Source organism: Chinchilla lanigera, unplaced genomic scaffold (assembly GCF_000276665.1).
Source record: "Chinchilla lanigera isolate Chin_1 unplaced genomic scaffold, ChiLan1.0 scaffold00076, whole genome shotgun sequence".
Taxonomy (NCBI): Eukaryota; Metazoa; Chordata; class Mammalia; order Rodentia; family Chinchillidae; genus Chinchilla; species Chinchilla lanigera.
The window spans coordinates 1,050,107-1,068,346 of NW_004955477.1; the positions used below are offsets into that span (position 1 = coordinate 1,050,107).

Consider the following 18,240-nt stretch of genomic DNA (forward strand, 5'->3'; position numbering starts at 1 on the left):
TTTTTTTCTTTTTGAGACATCGTCTCACTCTTGAGTTCAGGCTGGCCCTGAGCTCACTTTGTAGTCCAGGCTGGTTTCAAACTCACAGTGATCCTCCTGCCTCAGCCTCCCAAGTGCTGGGATTACAGGCATGAGTCACCATGCACGGCTTACCTGATATATTTTGATGCTCTGTCTTTTAGGTACATATGTATTAAGGATGATTATATTGGATTAAAGATTAATCCTTACCTTGGTTATCATGGCTAAGGACTGTCTCCTTAGAGAACTGACCCTTATATTGTTATGTAATCTCCCTCTTTGTCACCTGTAGTTATGCTGGTTCTAAAGTTACTTCTGTCTAATATTAATATAGCTTCTCCAGATTTCTTTTGATTGGTATTTGTATTGATGTTATATCATTCTCCATCCCTTTACCTTTAACTGTGTCTTTATATTTAAAGTGGGTTTCTTGTAGACAGAATGTAGTTAGATCTTGTTTTTTAATCTACTGTGTGTCTTTAAAATTATTATATGTAAAATGATTCATGACCATTCATATTTAAAATGATTGCTAATGTAGTTAGATTAAAATCCACAACCTATTTACTCCATTCCCACCATCCTCCTCTTTGCTGCCTTCTCTGATTTTAATTGAGCATTTTAATATGATTCCACTTTACCTCCTTTGTATGTATTATTTATACTACTTTCTTTAACTTTTTCAGTGGTTGTGTTGTGTTCTACAATACTGATTTTTAAATAATCAAAGTTCACCTTCAAATAGTAAACCATTTATAATCTTCCCTTTGAATAAACTAGAGTAGGCCTTTGGAAGACAAGTGTTCTAGCCAGAATTTAATTACTTTGTCTTGTTTCATTGTGTTTATTTTACAGTTCCTTTCTATTTATGTATAGGAATAGTGGTTTTTCCATTACAGTCATGTTAAAACCATAGTAGGAGTTGAGATAGAAGTGGTAGAAGTTTCTTTATAAAAAAAAGAGCACGTAGTGGGAAAAGCTTCATTTGAAATTCAGAAATCTGGGGCCAAACCTGGTTACTTGATTTAGAGTGAATTCACATCATGCTTTAAGTTAATCTTTTTGGCCTGGACTTTTTCCCCCATCAGGTGTATCAAAGACAATACCTATGTCAACCTCCACTCTCCACAGAAGAATGTGGCCCAGTTCAAGTTCAATGCCTTCAGTGTTCTTGACAGCTATGATGTGGTCTACCTGCAATGTAAGATCATCATGTGCAGAGAAAGGGACTACTCCTCTCGCTGCTCCCAGGGCTGTGCAGAGCGAAAAAGGAGAGATGCTGATCCCTTAGAGCCCAAGGAAGAGCAGACAGAGCATTTCCAGATAGTGGGGCCACTAGAGATCCACAAAGCAACCAGTCAGAGCGAGACCCAAGTGTGATCTCTCCAATTTGCATGTAAATATATTAGAAATTGGGAGCAGTCTACATCTTGCAGTGAAGCAGTGTCTGGTAAATCAGAAATGATCCTTACAGAGACAGGCAAGAGAAACAGAAGTATTGCTGCTCTGAGATTTTTTACTAAATAAATCTCTCATTACTGCATTTCAAAGGCAGTTACACTTTCTAGACTAAAAATGCTGATTTTCTAATTCTGCACTATCAAGAAGTTGATCATTGTCTTAAAGTGTACAAAATGTTATTAAAAACAGGATTGTCTCCTTCTACCTCATGGGCAATTTACAGATATTTTAAAAAATTGATTCCTTCTTACTCAGATACTAACATGTGGATCATTGTTTCTGTTACTCTGGTGATGTGAGAATTTTCAGATCTTGCTAAGGGTCTTATGAAAAATAAACTAAGTGTCTGTCAGGAAGCCACTGCTCATTTTTCTTTAAATCTAGTAATGGGACAGTTGAATCACATGTGTCATTGACTCATCAAAACAAGCTTTAATTGATTTTGTTTCAAAGGGAATAAATTGGAGCCCAGCTTTATGGGGTTGGGATGTCAAGTACCTGCTTTCCGAGCTGCCAGATCTCCATGTGGTAGTGTTCTCAGTCTGTTTCACAGATCTCACGTCATCCAGGAAACCAGAGAAGTATACAAACAGACAAGAAACAATCCACATGTTGCAGTGTGCTCCTGTTAAAGAAGGACAGCACCTGCTTTGTTTCGTGTGACAGGAAAATACCTATGGTAGCCTTGCTAGTCTCAGGATTTCCTATAAATACACAGACTTGAACACTGATGGTTTTGTTTTTGCTTGCCAAGAAAACTTATTAGCGATATTTAAAATGTGAACTCCTGTCTCCAAGAAATTGTTCCACTTTTTGTCAATAAATAGTGGTATAAGAGATGAGACTACAGTGTTGTGAAGTTCCACAAGGCCACGGGCATTGTCTGGTGCAGCCTGGGAGCCGCCCCTCAGGTCCTAAAAGACAAAACTCTGACAAGTGACCCAAATGCCATGCCTGCTAATAGGAACATCTCAGTTCTATTAGTAACATGGCCTTCATCGATAATTATGTTGGTAAAAATATGATGCTGATATTCATTTTGATGAAGTGCCCTCCACCCCATGCTCCCCAGTGCCCCTTTCCTCCTTCCTCCCCTCACAAGGGTGAGGTCAAAAGGCAAGGTGGGAATGTGGATGCACATCACCTCCAGACAGTAGTGGGACCCTCAGTTGCACATTCCCTGTGAGGTACAGACCAGTTGGGAAGACTGGACCTCCACCCCACTCCTATAGAGAAAGGATAAGGAACTCCTTTTATTCTGTCTGCTGAGATCAAGCCTAGGCCATGGGTGAGGGAGTGGGGGCAGGTCTTTCCCTCCCGCTCCCACTGTAGCAAGACGACCCCACTCCTCCAGGCAGATGAGCTCAAGTGGGCAGCCTGGATTCCAGCCCCTGGCCCCTCTAGTTTGCACGAGCCAGGTATTCTATTGACCATCTGTTTGTTTCTAGTCTTTCTGAAATATTTTAAGGAAGTCTCTTGTCTATAGTATAGAGGTAGATCTGCCCTGTGAGACATTCTGAAATCCTGCTTAGTAAGCTGTTTATTAGCTGTTTTAGGAATTGAGTGCAGTGACTCCTCAGGGGTGATACCCAGATGCCATTTCAGACTGTCATCTATTCTCCAGGCTGCTAGGGATCATTGACTGCTGGTGGTTCTTAGTACCTCTGCTCTCTGGAATCTCCCTCAACTTAAAATATCCATCTCATTCACCTTTACAACCATAACTTGACCCAGAGACCCATAAGGTCTGAGCACTGCACCTCAATAGGGCATCTGAAGGGCCAACCTGTCCCCAGGATTCCCCAGGGAATTGGCTGGGCCCTGTTACTGCAGCTGTTTCCCAGGTCATCAGTTCCCAGTCCTGCCTCGCTCATCCCTCACAGGGGTGACCCTGAACCACTTCCCAGGAAGCCTCTGGGCCAGGATGTATTTTCCCAAATCCCCACCCAGGGCAGTCAGGACTAGTGTGGCCCAAGAAAGAAGTTCTAACGTGGGATTCTGGCACTGGCACTGAGAACTCTTCATTGGTGGGGGATGGAATATGCATGACCCGACTGCTCAGATATTTGCTTGTTTAGTCCCCACCACACCCAGGAAGACAGTAGCTACTGCCATCCATATTTTAAATTGTGGAGACCTGGACAGTACACCCGACTAGGTAAGTGTGAAGGACTAAAGGCCAGGCCACCAACTCCAGATCCAGAACATCACTATAGTTCTTCCTAAAGAAAAAAATATATGTATACTTTTTAAATGGTAGTGTACAGCCAGGCATGGTGGCATATGCCCAATACCAGCACTTGGGAGACTGAGGCAGGAGGATAGCCATAAGTTTGAGGCCAGCCTGGGCTATATAGTGAGTTCAAGGACAACCTGAACTATATAGTGAGATCCTGTCTCAGAAAAAAAGAGATGATGGTGTACAAACTGACAGTGAATTGGTGCAGTTCAATATCTGCATTACAAAGGATATTTCAGGGTTCGTGGTAATACAACTTTCTGTAATTTTTTTCTTATACTTCCATGCTGAATTTGCCTTCTGCCTACCTGCCCTGCTGGCCAGCAGAGAACATCCAGTCATTTCCTGCTGGAGAGATAAACTGAAGGGAATCCACAAAACCAGGCTTTTGAGCTATTTTAAATACTGAATGTTATTGCCCCATTCTAATCAAACTTCAGGTGTTTTCATGCTAGGTTAAAAAAGAAGCTTGCAATAGATTTAAGTTTTATGGACAACCATATAGAAGACTCACTGCATGGCTACTTGGAAAAATATTTAGAAGATCTACATGGAGATATTAAAAAGAAAGTGGAGATAATTTGGTTTGATTTGAAGCTAGAAAATCTTCAGTTTTGTTTGATTTGAAGCTAGAAAATCTTCAACAAGTCCTCCAGGACTTGTTCAGGGAGAGTTCAGTTTCTGTCATGTCCTTTGTGTGTTCCCTCCAGCAACCTGTGCATGTGATACATGTCTACAGGTGTAAAGAGAGTGTCTTTGGGCATTCAGGAATGCAGCCACCTGGTTGGGCTTATACTGGAATCTGAAACTGTATGTTTGGCTAGGTGATGAGGATGCACTGTACAGTATTGCTCATCTAACATAATTAGCCTCAATGCTTTAATATTTGCTCACCCACAATACACTGGAACTTGTAAATCACAGCTGGCTACTCCTTGCTAATATGATTAATCATTGCCTTTGATATTTGATGATACATAGGAGGACAAACGTTTTTATTTCTTCATTCAGAAACTATATGAAGTCTCTCATTTTATAGTCCGGTTCTTCCCCCTTTTTTCTGAGCTGCTTAAGGTGAGAAATACTGAGGCTGCATTTCAGAAGTAAAACACCGGAAGCAAAGCAACTGCACTGCCCTTTTCCACACTTTTGTTTCAGATACTTAGTGTTTCTAAGGTAGCATATTTGCCATTTCCTGTTTGCATTTTACATTTGCATCATTTCTATAGCACCTGAAAAATAGAAGCATCAAACCCTGAAGACTACTTTTCTTAAGCAAAAAAAAACCTTTTTGTGTTCATCTGATATTTGGTTAAAGTGTTTCATGTTTATGAAAAGAGATACTTATAATTCATGTAATGACTTCAGTTCCTAAGATAAGAGCTAATGGACACAATATTTGTTCATTTCAGTTATCTTTTAATGAAATATACTGACACAGTGACATAAAAGTCTGTGTATCACTTTTTCAGGACATTCCTACTTTGCTCATATCCTGGGTAGCCATGAGAGATCATTTCTTTCAGCATACTGGGAGAGATTTGTCTTGCTTAGAGCTAAATCAGCTAGTTAATAGTTCTGCAACCTCTGGTATTTGTAGTCTGTTCGCTGATTTACAAAATGCCTCACTGTGATTGCAACCACAATCACTACATTCAGAGCGAGGACCATGAATGAAAACAGATGCAGACCATTGAAAGACTGCCTCCAAGTTCCTTCTGCAGGTGCCTGGTGCAGAACTCCTGTAAATGGAAGTAAAAAAAAATGATTACCATTACAAAATGTTGGCAACATGTATAATAGCTCTATACACCCTTTGAATCTTATGCATGCATTAATGCATAACTCCAAAAGAATATTGAGGAACTATTATCAAATATTTTATTAACTTGTGTTTATATTAAATTTATTTGTTTAAAATGGTTGACTTAGTTTGGTTCCTTGATATAATACAAAAATGTGAAGTTTAAGTATAATAATTGAATGGAAATACAAGTTCATTTTAATGGTCATTCTTTTCCATAGTTGTCAAAATACATTTGGCCAACAGGAAATAATTTTATTTATTCTTTTGAAACAGGAAAAGGATAATTTTCTAATATGTAGGACATTTCCATAATGAATTTGATTCACAGATTTTCAACTAATTTCAAATTCTAGACATACTATACTATGTATTATACTACAAATGCTATCCTACTATAAATTCATCATGAATGCCTTTTAGTGAACGTGTTTATTAAAGTTACTGAATTTAATTTTTGTTGGTACTCTGTTCTTTTTGCCAAATAAATGTTTTGCTGTAAGCCAGAATCACTCTGAGTATAATCCATACTACCACTAATAAATAGAGATAAGTTATAGGATTCTTTAATGCCGTAATCACACCTAAAGTAAATTCTTTAAAAGACTTTTTATTTCATCAGGGCTTATCTTAAGCCATTTAATTGTGGATTATCCTTGAGTAGTCATCATTACTTCTTTCTCATGCAACCTAACTGGTCTCAGGCATCAAGCCTTTAAAAAGGAGCTGAGTTGTCCTGTATCAATAGAGTAGATTCTCTGTTTTTAAAAAGTAACTTTAGGAGCTAGGCAGAGTGGCATACACCCCTAATTCTAGCACTTGGGAGGCAGATGCAGGGGGATTGCTGCTAGTCTGAGGCCAGCCTGGGTTACATACTAAGTTCAAGACTAGTCTGCACTCCAAAGTGAGACTCTGTCTCAAAAAAACAAAGTAAAACTTCAGCTGGGCATGGATGGTGGCACACACCTGTAATCCCAGCAGTCTGGGAGGCTGAGGCAGGAGAAGTGCAAGTTCAAGCCTATCCTGAGCAATGTAGTGACTTAGTGAGACCCTGCTTCAAAATTTAAAAAGGGCTGGGAATGTAGCTCAGTGTGAAGGTGCTGGATTCAACCCTCAGTACCACAAAAAGAAAAAAGAAAGAAAACAACAAAAAAAGTTTTTTTTCCAATAAGCTATTGCATAGTATGCTGGCTGACTTTGCTTTAATCAGAGGATAAAATACATCACTTCTTACAAACAACAAATAAACATATGAAAAAATGTTCAGCATCACTGATCATTTGAATGACACAAATTAAAACAATGCTGAGATTCTGTCTCAAGCAAGAAATCAACCAATAACAAATGCTGGCAGGGTTGTGAAGAAAAGGGAAGCCTTATCTGCTGTTGGTGGGAGTGTAGACTGGTACAACCACTGTGAAAATCAGTGTGGAGGTTTCTCAAAAAACCAGGAGGTTACTCTGGTTTCTCTTCACATTATATAAATCTTTTGCCTCAAAAAACCAGCACTACATGTTCTATTTGACCCTGATATTCCCCTTCTTGGTATCTTCCCAAAAGAATTAAAAACATCATATCACAGAGACATATGCATACCCATTTTTGTAGCAGCATAGTTTATAATAGCCAAATCCTGGAAACAGCCTAAATGTCCATCAGTTGGTGAATGGATAGAGAAGATGTGGGTTTTCTTTTTATACAGTGGAGTACTAACTACTCTGATGTAAAGAAGGATAAGCTCAAGACATTTCTAGGTAAATGGATGCACCTTGAGAGAATTTGCTTAAGTGAAATAAATCAGCCACACGTGTAAACACTGCATTGCTTTTTCCAGTGTGAGAAATCAAAAGTGTAAATAAGGACCAAAATGTAATAATACGGATTGTGAAATGGGAGGAAAATGTTCAAATGGGGAGGGGGAACAAGAGAGGAGGAAGGGTAAAGAAAAGAAGGAAAAAGTTTAAAAAACAAGGAAAGAAGGAAAAAATGGAAACAAAGCTTTTGTAAATGGGGAGAGGAGGAGGGGTTGAAAGGAGGATAGGGGAATGGAGGAAAAAAAACAAGTTAAATCATGTACAGGTACAAATTCTCTATGATGAATGTGATCATTACGTATATCTAAAATGTACCAATAAAGTCTGGAGAAAAGAATACATTGCTTCTGATTTAGTTCCGGCTATGGTGTCTATATCAAACAGGAAGTGAAAGGAAGCTTGTTTTTAGAAATAAGGACATTACTTGTGTACTCAAAAGCTATGTGATACACTGGTGAATCATCAGTGTAGCATCTTTACACTGCACCCAGGATGCATATTGTCGACTTATGAAAACAAATATTTATTCTGTGTGCTTAAAAGTCACCACTTATTCACCAGAAGTTTTATTATAAGTCTCTGAAGTGTACATCTTAAAAACAACCACATTTTATAAGGCAAGAGTTGTTCTTAGATCACGAAATATCTTTTTTTTCTTACCTGAATTTCCACTTGCACTGCGATCCCTTTTCAGACGAATGGGTCCTATGATAGAATCAGTCTTCCACTTGTATGAAGAAGTATCTCGTTTCCTTCTAGTAACACAGCCTTGGCTACAGCGAGACTGGGCGTCACCACTATCACATATCAAAACCTTACACTGCAGATACACAGAATTCAAACTTCTCAAGAATTTAAACGCATTAAACTGGAATCTTCCAAAGTGTCCAGATAAGGGATACACCTTACAGGTCTCATCTCGACTACATCTGAAACGGAATTTATGAACACATTCAGGAGATACACAGTACTTTATCTTTCCTATACTAGGAAGAGATGGTACAAAAGTTTCAATAAACTATCTAATTTGTGAATCCAGAAGTTTCTCTAGAAAGACAACATCTGTGCCTCACACTACAGTAAGCTAAAACCATGGATCTTATTTCTGCATAACACAGTAAGGTTCCTTCTAGGTTTAAAATTCCTGGCCATGTAAACAAATCAGAAAATTAACACCTATGTATGGAGAGTCAGATACTCCCTCTCATGTTTGTTATTAATCCATCAGCCTGGTTGATTTAGTAAAATCTGTCAGCTTCTTGGAGGGAAAAGGAAAAGTTTTCTTTTCAAAGAAGAATTTTATATTTTTAAGAATGCTACATACACTTTCCTGATGATATTATGTTATAAAGATGACACACATTAAGTAATCGTCTAGATTTTTGTTAAAATAACCAAAATATACAAAATCTAAAACATGAATAGGTCCCTCTTGACAAAAAGTAAATTTTTTTTTAATATCTTATAAATACCCTTAAAATGGTATGCTCTACATATGGGCTATGTCTATCTAGTTGATTTAACTTAAAATTTTGTGACATGTACACAGCAATTGTATTTCCTAAAATGATTAAGATAAATTTAATTAAATTGAAGAGCTAAGATTAATTTAATTAAATTCCATGGGAATAGCACTAGGAAAAATCATATATGTACAAAAATATTATTTTATTAAAATCACTATCTGATATTCCTGGGAAGGAATATCAGAAATCATCTGGGTTGCTACATACCCACTCTTAATCAAGTCGTAAGTTGGAGAACCAAAGTCAGACGTAGGAGAGGCTATACAGGCATCGAGAAACACCACCAAGTTTGAATCTGAGGAATGCAGGCTGACTTGGACAAAAAGAGTTTGGTTCAAATCTGCATAATATGGTGACTGCAATATAGGGTTTTCAAATGAATTAGTTTCAAAAAGAGCCATGCTGGTATTGTATTTGCCCAGCACATTCTGATTTTGTATTACATCGTCTTCTGTTATGTACATTATCTCCACAGTGGAATTATATTCCATTTCACATTTCACAACAATCTGGAGATGTTTCTGACGGGTGATCACCGGAGAAGTCGGGGATACAATAAAGGTGATTATGTTGGTGTAAGTAATTGAATGGTCTTCAACCTGCAGAACAAGATGGAATTCAAACTTTATATTTTAGTCCGGTCATATTTTTTCAGTGATATTTTTGAGCATACCTGTGAATGACTCTTGCAGATAGAGACATAATTTTCTTAATTCACAAGATAACAGCTTTTGTGTCAAAATACTATGTGCCTTAAATGTCTTATTGAAGAAACATTTTGGAACATGAACCATGAAAGTGTGAGATGAGAGATGCAGCTGGGAAATAGAAATGAATGGAAGTTTTTCAGTTACGTGAAAATCAATTTGTGGCCAGGTGTGGTGGTACACACCTGCAATCCCAGCACTCAGGAGGCTGAGGCAAAAGGATCACCGTAAGTTCAAGACCAGCTACATAGTGAGTTCAAAGCCAGCCTGAATTACATAGCGAAGTCCTGTCTCAAAAAAAAAAATCAATTTTGAATGCAAATTTCCAGTCCTATAAAGACGTTAAAGCCTACAATATATTCTTTACATAATGAGCACAAAGTGTAGCTAAGCAGGCAGTTTCCCGAGTATGCACAGACAGGAGCTAGTAGGGTTCCCTCAGCTGTCTTCCTTAGTGTAGTGAAATCTGTGCTTATTTGTGGCACACAGAAACAGATTTACTTCTGTCCTGATCCATCCCTCTTGCAATGCCCTCATTCTTTTCAGATAGGTTGTTGCTTAGCATCCTGAGTGATAAGTTTACAGTACACATCCTAAAGGGACCCACAAGTTGAAGTGCCTGAAATCTTGAATCCAAGTTCTAGAACACATAGAACAAATCATAGACTTACGATAAAATCTCTCCTATTTAAAGTAAGGACAATGTTTTTACCAAGTGTCTTCATAAGGGAAGAACATCTTTAAAATTCAGCTTTTTGCTAAATATGAGCTGTAAACATTTTCTGCACAAGTGTTTCATAGTGCATAGATGTTCAAACTCTCTCTCATGCATTTTCAGAGCTCTTTACCCTCTGGGGGGAAAAACAGAACACCAGCTACCCTGAAAATGGAGGCAACAGTTTGGCATTTATGTATGAATGACTGTGAGCACTTGTGTATCTACACATAGTCATCACGTGTTCATTCAGTAAGAGCTGACCATGCTTTGTGGAAACAGCTAGCAAGCATTCATTATACTCACTGCTTTATCAACATGCATTTGGCATTTGATAGACCCCAGCTGTCAAGGTTTCACTTTACCTTTTTGACTGTACCACATTCATCCAGAGGGATAACAAATTCCACAACATTTGATACTTTCGGTCTGCAAGTTGGGTCATTTAGTTGTAAGTTATTCTCATTATAGTTAAATGACTCTAGATAGGATTTGCTTAGGATAACTCTCATCTTGTCAGAGTCACAAATTAGAGATGCTGTCAGGGAAACAAAGTGGGGAAAGGATGGTCATGTTTGTGATGGTTAGGAACTCTGGATCGTAGACTTCCGTGTGCAGGTGAGTCTATGAACAACCAAAATCCATGTACTCCCTCAGTGGTAGTTTGAAGCCTGAGATAGCTATGCAATTGATGCACTTTTTACAATGTTTATTTTCACCTTGAGACTAGAATCTGTAAATCTAATATTTTTATATCTTTTCAGATGGTATGTAGAGAACTAGTCCTTATTTTCTGCAGATATCTTTTTCAGGTGGATAAAATTGTTTATTTCTTCTTATATTAAGCAATGCACAGAACTGATTGTCAAGCCTCAGGTTATGACAATGTTCCCAAATATACTTAATAAGTTTGCACACAGGGTTAACCACAGAGAGGCATTTTTTATGTAGACAGTTCAAAATTGCCAAGAAATATAAAATATAACTTACTCGTGTTGACATTTTCTACATAAATTGAAGTGTAGAAAGCAGAAAAACCCCGGTAGGAATTGGCATAATCTGTAGATAGCACGACAGTCAAGGAGTCTGAGGAAGATTCAAAGGTGGGTGTCACACGGCCACAGACTTGTCCCATCAGGCCAGACTCGGTAGAGGAGCCATCATAAACAGCAATAAAATCAAATCTGCACTGATCATCTGGTTCTAGGCTAAGGAAAAAAGTCTCTGGTGAAAAACTTTTAAAACCTATTCAAATATACTGGCTTTCAATCACATTCTTAAGAGATTCCTGATTTTTCCTTACAATGGCATCATAAGATGACAAGTCTTGGGGCTGGGGATTTAGCTCAGCGGCAAAAGCGCCTGCCTGGCAAGCGCAAGGTCGTGAGTTCGATTCCTGGTACCGGAGAAAAACCAAAAAAAAAAAAAAAAAAGATGACAAGTCTGGGATTTTGTCATCTGATGGGACCTCTAAATCTTCAGAAAAATAGTCAACTAGTTCAGTGCAATGGTACTGCTGGGTGTCTTCCTTTTTATGTCAATTCCTTGAAAAGTTCCCACTTACTGGGGCTGCATGTGATTAATTCTCTTCCCAGGCCCCCTACTTGCCAAATGGGTTCGCTGCATTTGCTCCCATGGAAGTGGTCCCCAGTACTTACAAAATCTCTTGGAAGTTTAATCTTATCTTGTAACCTTTTTCCACTTGTATGTGCCACACACAATAAGCCAGCGCAGGATGTGACTGCGGGTAATTGGGACTGGTAAAGGATCCTTCCAAAGTGTTCAGGTAACCACCACAGTTTGGAAGAGCTGAAAGAAATATAAAGGCGATCAAGAATGTAAATCAAAACAGAGACATATTTCAATTCATGCATTGTGGATGGAGGGTAACATGTCCTCCCCTGGGTGTAATTTCATCTCTCTCTTTCCCAGGGGCTGCATATTTAGGTTTTAATTCTTCTTTATCAATGGAATTTCTGCCCCTTGGTGTAGGGCAGACAGCAGATCTTTATGGTGCTACAAATGAATAATACTAAATCCACCACAGCTGTAGAAACCCTCCATTGCCTGGATTGAGTCATAGAAAATAAAGTCACACTCTTCAGACCAACATTGGAGTCTCATCCTCCCTTAACTCTAGCCTATCTGTCTAGACCTATTGGCCATTAGGAAATGGCCTGCTGCCCCAGCCTGTTCTTTCTTCCCAGATCTGTTCAGAACTGCTGGCTCTACTCTCCATTCCTTCTCTGCTACTTCTGCCTCTCCCTACCCTAGTCATGCTGTTGTTCAAAGCTCAGCTCAGATGCACTCCTCATGAAAATGCTTTTTGTCCTTCTCTGCCCTATTAAGTACATAAGTAAGTAGCAGGACAAATAAAACAAGCAATCCTGAAGGCTCTTTTCAGGGGCATATTAAGTAGTTTAGATTGGTCAAGTCATAGGATGCATGTCAGGTAAAAGGGCTAAGACACCAGGTTTGAAAAGGTGGTCTGGGTCTAGCTTGGGAAAATGTAGACTCCTCCACTTTAAAAATTTGGTAGCATCAAGAAATCAATTGTTTAAGCAGAAGATTATCAAGGTCTGCTCTGGGCCTTGGAAAGAAAACCAGAGTGAAATATTTCCCTCAAACCCACTCCCTCAAATTCATGGCATTCTGCTATGGGTAAAAATGGAATTTAGATACTGTGAATGTAGAACTGTATGACATAGAACTATCTAAAAAAAAATTAAGCCAACTCCACATGTGCTCCACAGTAGTTTTCTTGTTAGAATCAGCTGGGGGACTTGGTAAGCATGAAGGGTCCACAGCCCCAACCTACATCCAATGATCTAAATCATCACTGCACAAGTCTCAGCATTGTTACTGAACAGGCTGAATGCGGGGTCCCTGTGTCAGCTCTAAGAACACAGCACCTGTGATCATCTGATCATCCCCAGCCCTCTTCTCCACCCAGGAGCTCCCCCAGAAGCAAGGAATCAGAATCTTCACGGCAAGGCCCACGTCTGTGATTTAACAAGTACTCCAGGTTATTCTGTGCATAGTCCAGGTAAAGAACTGTATCCTCCCAAGCAGAAAGGTCTCTGATGGAATAGATCAAATTAATATTGAAAACCCCAGAGTTGAAGCAGGTATAACCAGTGTTTGCAGAAGCACAGGAAGAGGACATGTAGACAGCAACTTACAGATGTCAGGAGAGAAGTAGTAATAGAAGATAAAGACGGATCTTTGGATGCTTGCAGAGTCTGTGATTATTTGAAATGTCAATGTATTGGAAGATGACTCAAAGACAGGAACGAAGTCATTTTCACTGCAGACTTCCCCTAGAAGAGGTTCATTGGTAGAGCTTCCATCAAAGACCTGAATGTTTTCACTTTCACATGATCCCTCCGAATCCAGCCTGTGGACAGAAAATACTTGAGGCAGAAGAGCCACTAGCAAAGTAGCTTCACAGAGCGGAGTCAACTGTTCATATTGACATGGTGATTTACACAACTGTGGCACATCCGTTTTTATTTAAACTTCCCAAAGACTTATCAGCATCCCCGCCACCTTCAGGATCAGACCATACACTATCAACAGTTACGGGATCGGGAAGCTGAATTGATTTACCTACATCTTACATGAAGTAAATGGTGGAGATGGGCCTAGAAGCCAGGATTCCATTCCTTCTCCCTATTTCCATCATTCCTGTCTCCTCCCCACCCCCACCCCCACACACACATCCAGGAAACTTTTTGGTGAAAATCTTAACTAGAGTAGAAAAGAAACCCTTCTCCCACAGCCACCTCTCTCAGGGTTAATCGGAGCTTAGCATCTTCCTAGCTGCCGCTTCCTTCCCTGTATCACTACCTTCTCATTCTGAAGGATGGCTAGTCCCATGGGGTTTCCAGCAAGCCCAGGATTTTATTTTTCTGCCAATTTTGACAGGCTCACAAGGGATATATGTCCAGGATGGCATAAAACAAATATTACAAGGGTTGAGAAATCTGAGTTCCTTTTCCCTTCATTGCTTACCTGCTTTGGTTTTCCTTGACCTCAATTTTCTCTTCTAGAAAATGGGAAGTGCATAGCATACTTTTTACTTTTTGTCAAGTTTATACTGTTCTTAAAGCACCACAATATGCATGAAGCACCTAGCACAGGCCTGCCACATAGAAAGTGCCTGATAAATGTTTAATGTTATTTTTCACCTACCTTTGTTCTTCCCACCTTTCTGTTGCTTCTCTTTATACATCAAAAATAATGTACATTTTTTGATAGCTCTAGCATTCCAGGCAGTTTAAAAGTCCTTTTCCTTTTTGATTCCTTCAGTGTCAGCCGAGTCCAACTTCAGTGGTAAAGTTCACAAAGTGACCAGCAGTATCAGTGTCATTTGGCAATCTGTATCCTGTGCAAAGTCTCACATATCCATGCCCATCTGAATAAGTTAGTGGAGACCCTGGGTGGGGCCCACTAACTTGTGCCTAGAGGTGGGGTAAGATACTGAGCACTGAATACTGAGTGCTGAATAAGAGCCCTGAGATAGGGTAAGAGTAAGAACAATGATCCCATTCCCACTTATTACTTTGGGACTCTGGGACCATTAAGTGCATTCTCTAGGCATTTTTATCTATTTAATGGGACTAAAATGCAAGCCATAAAATGGTTGATAAGATTACCTGGGACAGACCTCATGAAGCACTGAGTTACAGGGGCACTGTGTTCTCAGGTTGGCCTCACACTGGCTTGCCTGGGTACTTATAAAAATCACTTATGATCTAAGTAAAAAATATTGATGCCTGGGTTCTGGGTCCTCTCTCAAGACTGTTATGTGATTAAGAATCAGAAGTTTATTGTTTCAAGACACAGAATTTGGAACTAGACTAGCTGGTTGCTAAGCCTAATCATTCTACTCACTGTTTGTGGTGACCTCAACATTTTGAAACTTCCTGTGTCTGTAAGCCTAGTAATGACCTCAGGGGAGCTCTGTGAGACAGGGGAGGCATGCAGTTAACAGCAGTGACTACTACTCACTGGTAGTCATTGTCATCATCATCATCAATGACTGTCAAGCATTATTGTCATCAACACCATTATCATTATCATGGGAATGACAACCATCCCTACCACCTCTAGCAGCAGTTGAATTCTGTAGCTAGAGGTCAAGCTCCCTCCTTGAAAAGCTGAAGATTCTACTTACTGGATGTGGGAAAATATGATTCTGATGTTTTTGTTTTCTGGTCTTTCTATTGTCCAAGTGCAGTTCTCACTGGCCTTGAGTTGCAGGATCATGGCGTTGTGTGTGTCTGCCAAATTGGCACCTCCCAGGCTGGCAGTGCAGTCTGATCTGCCTGGGAAAGAACACAGTGGTTGCTGAAGGAAGTCCAAGCACCTGTCCACTCCTGCAGCTATCTCGCACATGTCATACCCTACAAGCATGCAGCTAATCACAAATGCTATTTTTGTTCATTCCATACCAAGTCACGAGCAATAGAGTTTTCCTTCTTGGAACCCTTGAGATTTTCTACATATGGTCCGTCAAAAAAGACTATATTAGGGTCTGAAGAAAGATGGGAGCTTTATGTCTAGGATATGTAACAAATCCTTACAATTCCATAATTAAAAGACAAAGAACACAATTACAAATGGACAAAGAAAAGGATAGACTTTTCCAAAAGAGAGCTATTGATCAAAAACTCGTATATAGCAGCAAACTTTCTCATTTTCTTTTTCATTTCTCATGAGTGGAAATATCCTCATACCAAATCTTTTATTTTTTTCTAACTTTAAAAATGATCTTTATTAGAAAAAAAATCAAAAAATAAAAGTAATTAAAGAAGAAAGGTATAATTGCACAATCCCACCTATGGAAAACCAATCATCATAGAAGCATTGCTGTGACTATATCCAGATTGTTCCCTTTCCTCTGCTTTCCTTCTCCTTACAGATTTCTTAAATCTTATCATTTTAACCATAAAAACTATCATAAGTTTCAAAGAGTTTTTTATTTTAATGTAGATACTAGGCATCTTTATAATTTATGAGTGTCCTTTTTTAAAATGTGTAGAAAAGTATTTCTTTGTTATGAATTTACCATAGCAAAATCAGTGATGGAAATTTATATTGTTTTTATGATTATGTAAATACCCATACTTGTGCATTAACTTTGTGTACTTTATGATTATTTTCCAAAGATAAATTCTTAGTAATGAATTACCCAATAAAACTCCATGTACTTTGTATGTTTCAATGTACACTGTCATATAAGCCTGAAAGAAATTAGTACTAAACCAAAATCATACCAACAGCATTAAAATTTTATCTGTATTGGGGCCATAAAGATAGGGGTCTATAGACAGGGAAATAATAAAATAAGTGTTCATTAAATGTTCCTGATAATCTTGACTAGAGAGTTAAAACTTTACTAGAGGGAATCATTAAAAGGATAAGGATAAGAAAGGCAAATAAAAGCAGATAAAGAAAGGCACCACATGGCATTGGGACTTACATCAAAGAACCAGAGGGAACGCTGATAGGCAGAGCACAGGGGAAGCCAGGTGCATGAAACCAGGATAGCACCCCCTCCCCACCTTCAATAAAGTACAGAGGAGAAGGGGGAAGGGCTCACCTGAGGAAAATCGTATTTAGTATAGAAATATATATGTCACTCTGGAGTCACCATATTACTGCACTAGATACACACATATCCCCTTAATTAAATCACTAACTCTAAGCTGACTTTCTATAAGGCTCCTCCTAACTAACCTATAAATGCCAGAGACAAGGCCCTGACAAGGACAGGGAGATGTCAAACAAAGCCCACCCAAAGAAATGGCACCCAGGGTAGGGTCTTGTGTCCTGAGATCCATCCAAGACAGCCCGGAGAGTCAATCAGGTTGTGGCAAGTTCCAGGAAGGAAGGGTCTCCCAAAACCTGATAAAAGGAACTGGGGACTAAGGCCCACAGGTATCCATTTTCCCAGAGCCCCTTGCTGCCCTCTCTGGGGCAGCTTTCTATCTTTTTCCTCCTTACAAATAAAGTGTTTTCCTTTTTAAAAACTCCATCTCTTTAACACATTACTGGTGCTGAGTTCACAGTCCCAGTTAGATGCTCATCCCGGTGAAGCAGCAGTGCCCACTCCAGACTCAACAGGGCCAACAGCACTGAAATCTTTTAAAATTTTGGAAGAGGCCTGATGAAATGAGGTCTTTTCTAGCTTAGGGGAGAAATCCAGTTGAATGTTCTTACCTTCAACTTCAGACACATTCGGATCTGCCAGACATGAGGTTATTAAAAGGGCCAAGAAAATGAGCCTTCTTAGGACCTCCATCATTGTAAGGGGCTAGGCAAGCCTCAGGGACAGTAGGCTTTTATACTTCCCTGGGTTTCATAACTCCCTGGGTCCACACTCTTCCTGGCCAACTCTAGGGAAACGTGTCAAGGGGAGCTGCATGTGAGACAATACCAGGTGTGCGGCTGCATCATTGCCAACTGTAGAGCAGTAAGTTCACTCCCCAGCTAGCTCACTCCTGGAAGGGCTGCAGGTAGTGCCCGCCTGGGCTCTCCCCAGTCTCAACAGCTGGCACAGCAGCCACAAGTAAAATGTGGGGGAACAAACCTAGACATGAGCCTTGGCCCTGTCTGTGCAGATCATGCATGGGGTACCGTCAATGGCACTTTAGGCCTTTGCTGCTCTGCTCCAGAAGTTTCCATTTGGGGGTCTGAAGGCCCAGAAGAGTAGAGTGATACAGCACTTGGACATACTCTGGGCCCAGCTGGCCGCTCAGACACCTGCAAGGGCCTGACCCTGAGTGGAAAGAGAAGGCAGAGGATGTGAGGAAAAAAACAGTGTAGGTCAGACCCCCTGCATGGAGTTCTAAGCATTCATGTTTGCAGAGGTTGAAGCAGGTGGATTAGAGTCCTGTAAGTGCTGGGTTTGCAGCTTCGAGAAAGGAATCCTGACATCTGAGATAA

At 39.7% G+C, this 18,240-nt stretch overlaps 2 protein-coding genes across 2 annotated transcripts in view; one reads left to right on the forward strand and one right to left on the reverse strand.

Annotated features, from left to right (window-relative positions):
• Nucleotides 1–2,253, forward strand: part of LOC102010255 (deleted in malignant brain tumors 1 protein) — an 86,293-nt gene extending 84,040 nt beyond the window's left edge. The window contains exon 58 of the mRNA XM_013503021.1: nucleotides 1,110–2,253. Coding sequence (XP_013358475.1) covers nucleotides 1,110–1,401 — 292 coding nt within the window. The 3' untranslated portion in view covers nucleotides 1,402–2,253. The remainder of the gene's footprint in view (nucleotides 1–1,109) is intronic.
• A 2,885-nt stretch (nucleotides 2,254–5,138) lies between these two features.
• Nucleotides 5,139–17,596, reverse strand: Cuzd1 (CUB and zona pellucida-like domains 1). The gene is made up of 9 exons (XM_005401950.1): nucleotides 17,515–17,596; nucleotides 15,467–15,617; nucleotides 13,470–13,684; nucleotides 11,946–12,096; nucleotides 11,278–11,495; nucleotides 10,653–10,825; nucleotides 9,073–9,464; nucleotides 8,000–8,268; nucleotides 5,139–5,463 (listed from the first exon to the last, which is right to left on the reverse strand). The coding sequence occupies exons 1-9, from the start codon at nucleotides 17,594–17,596 to the stop codon at nucleotides 5,291–5,293; spliced, it is 1,824 nt and encodes a 607-aa protein (XP_005402007.1). The 3' UTR covers nucleotides 5,139–5,290.
• Between the last annotated feature and the right edge of the window lie 644 nt (nucleotides 17,597–18,240).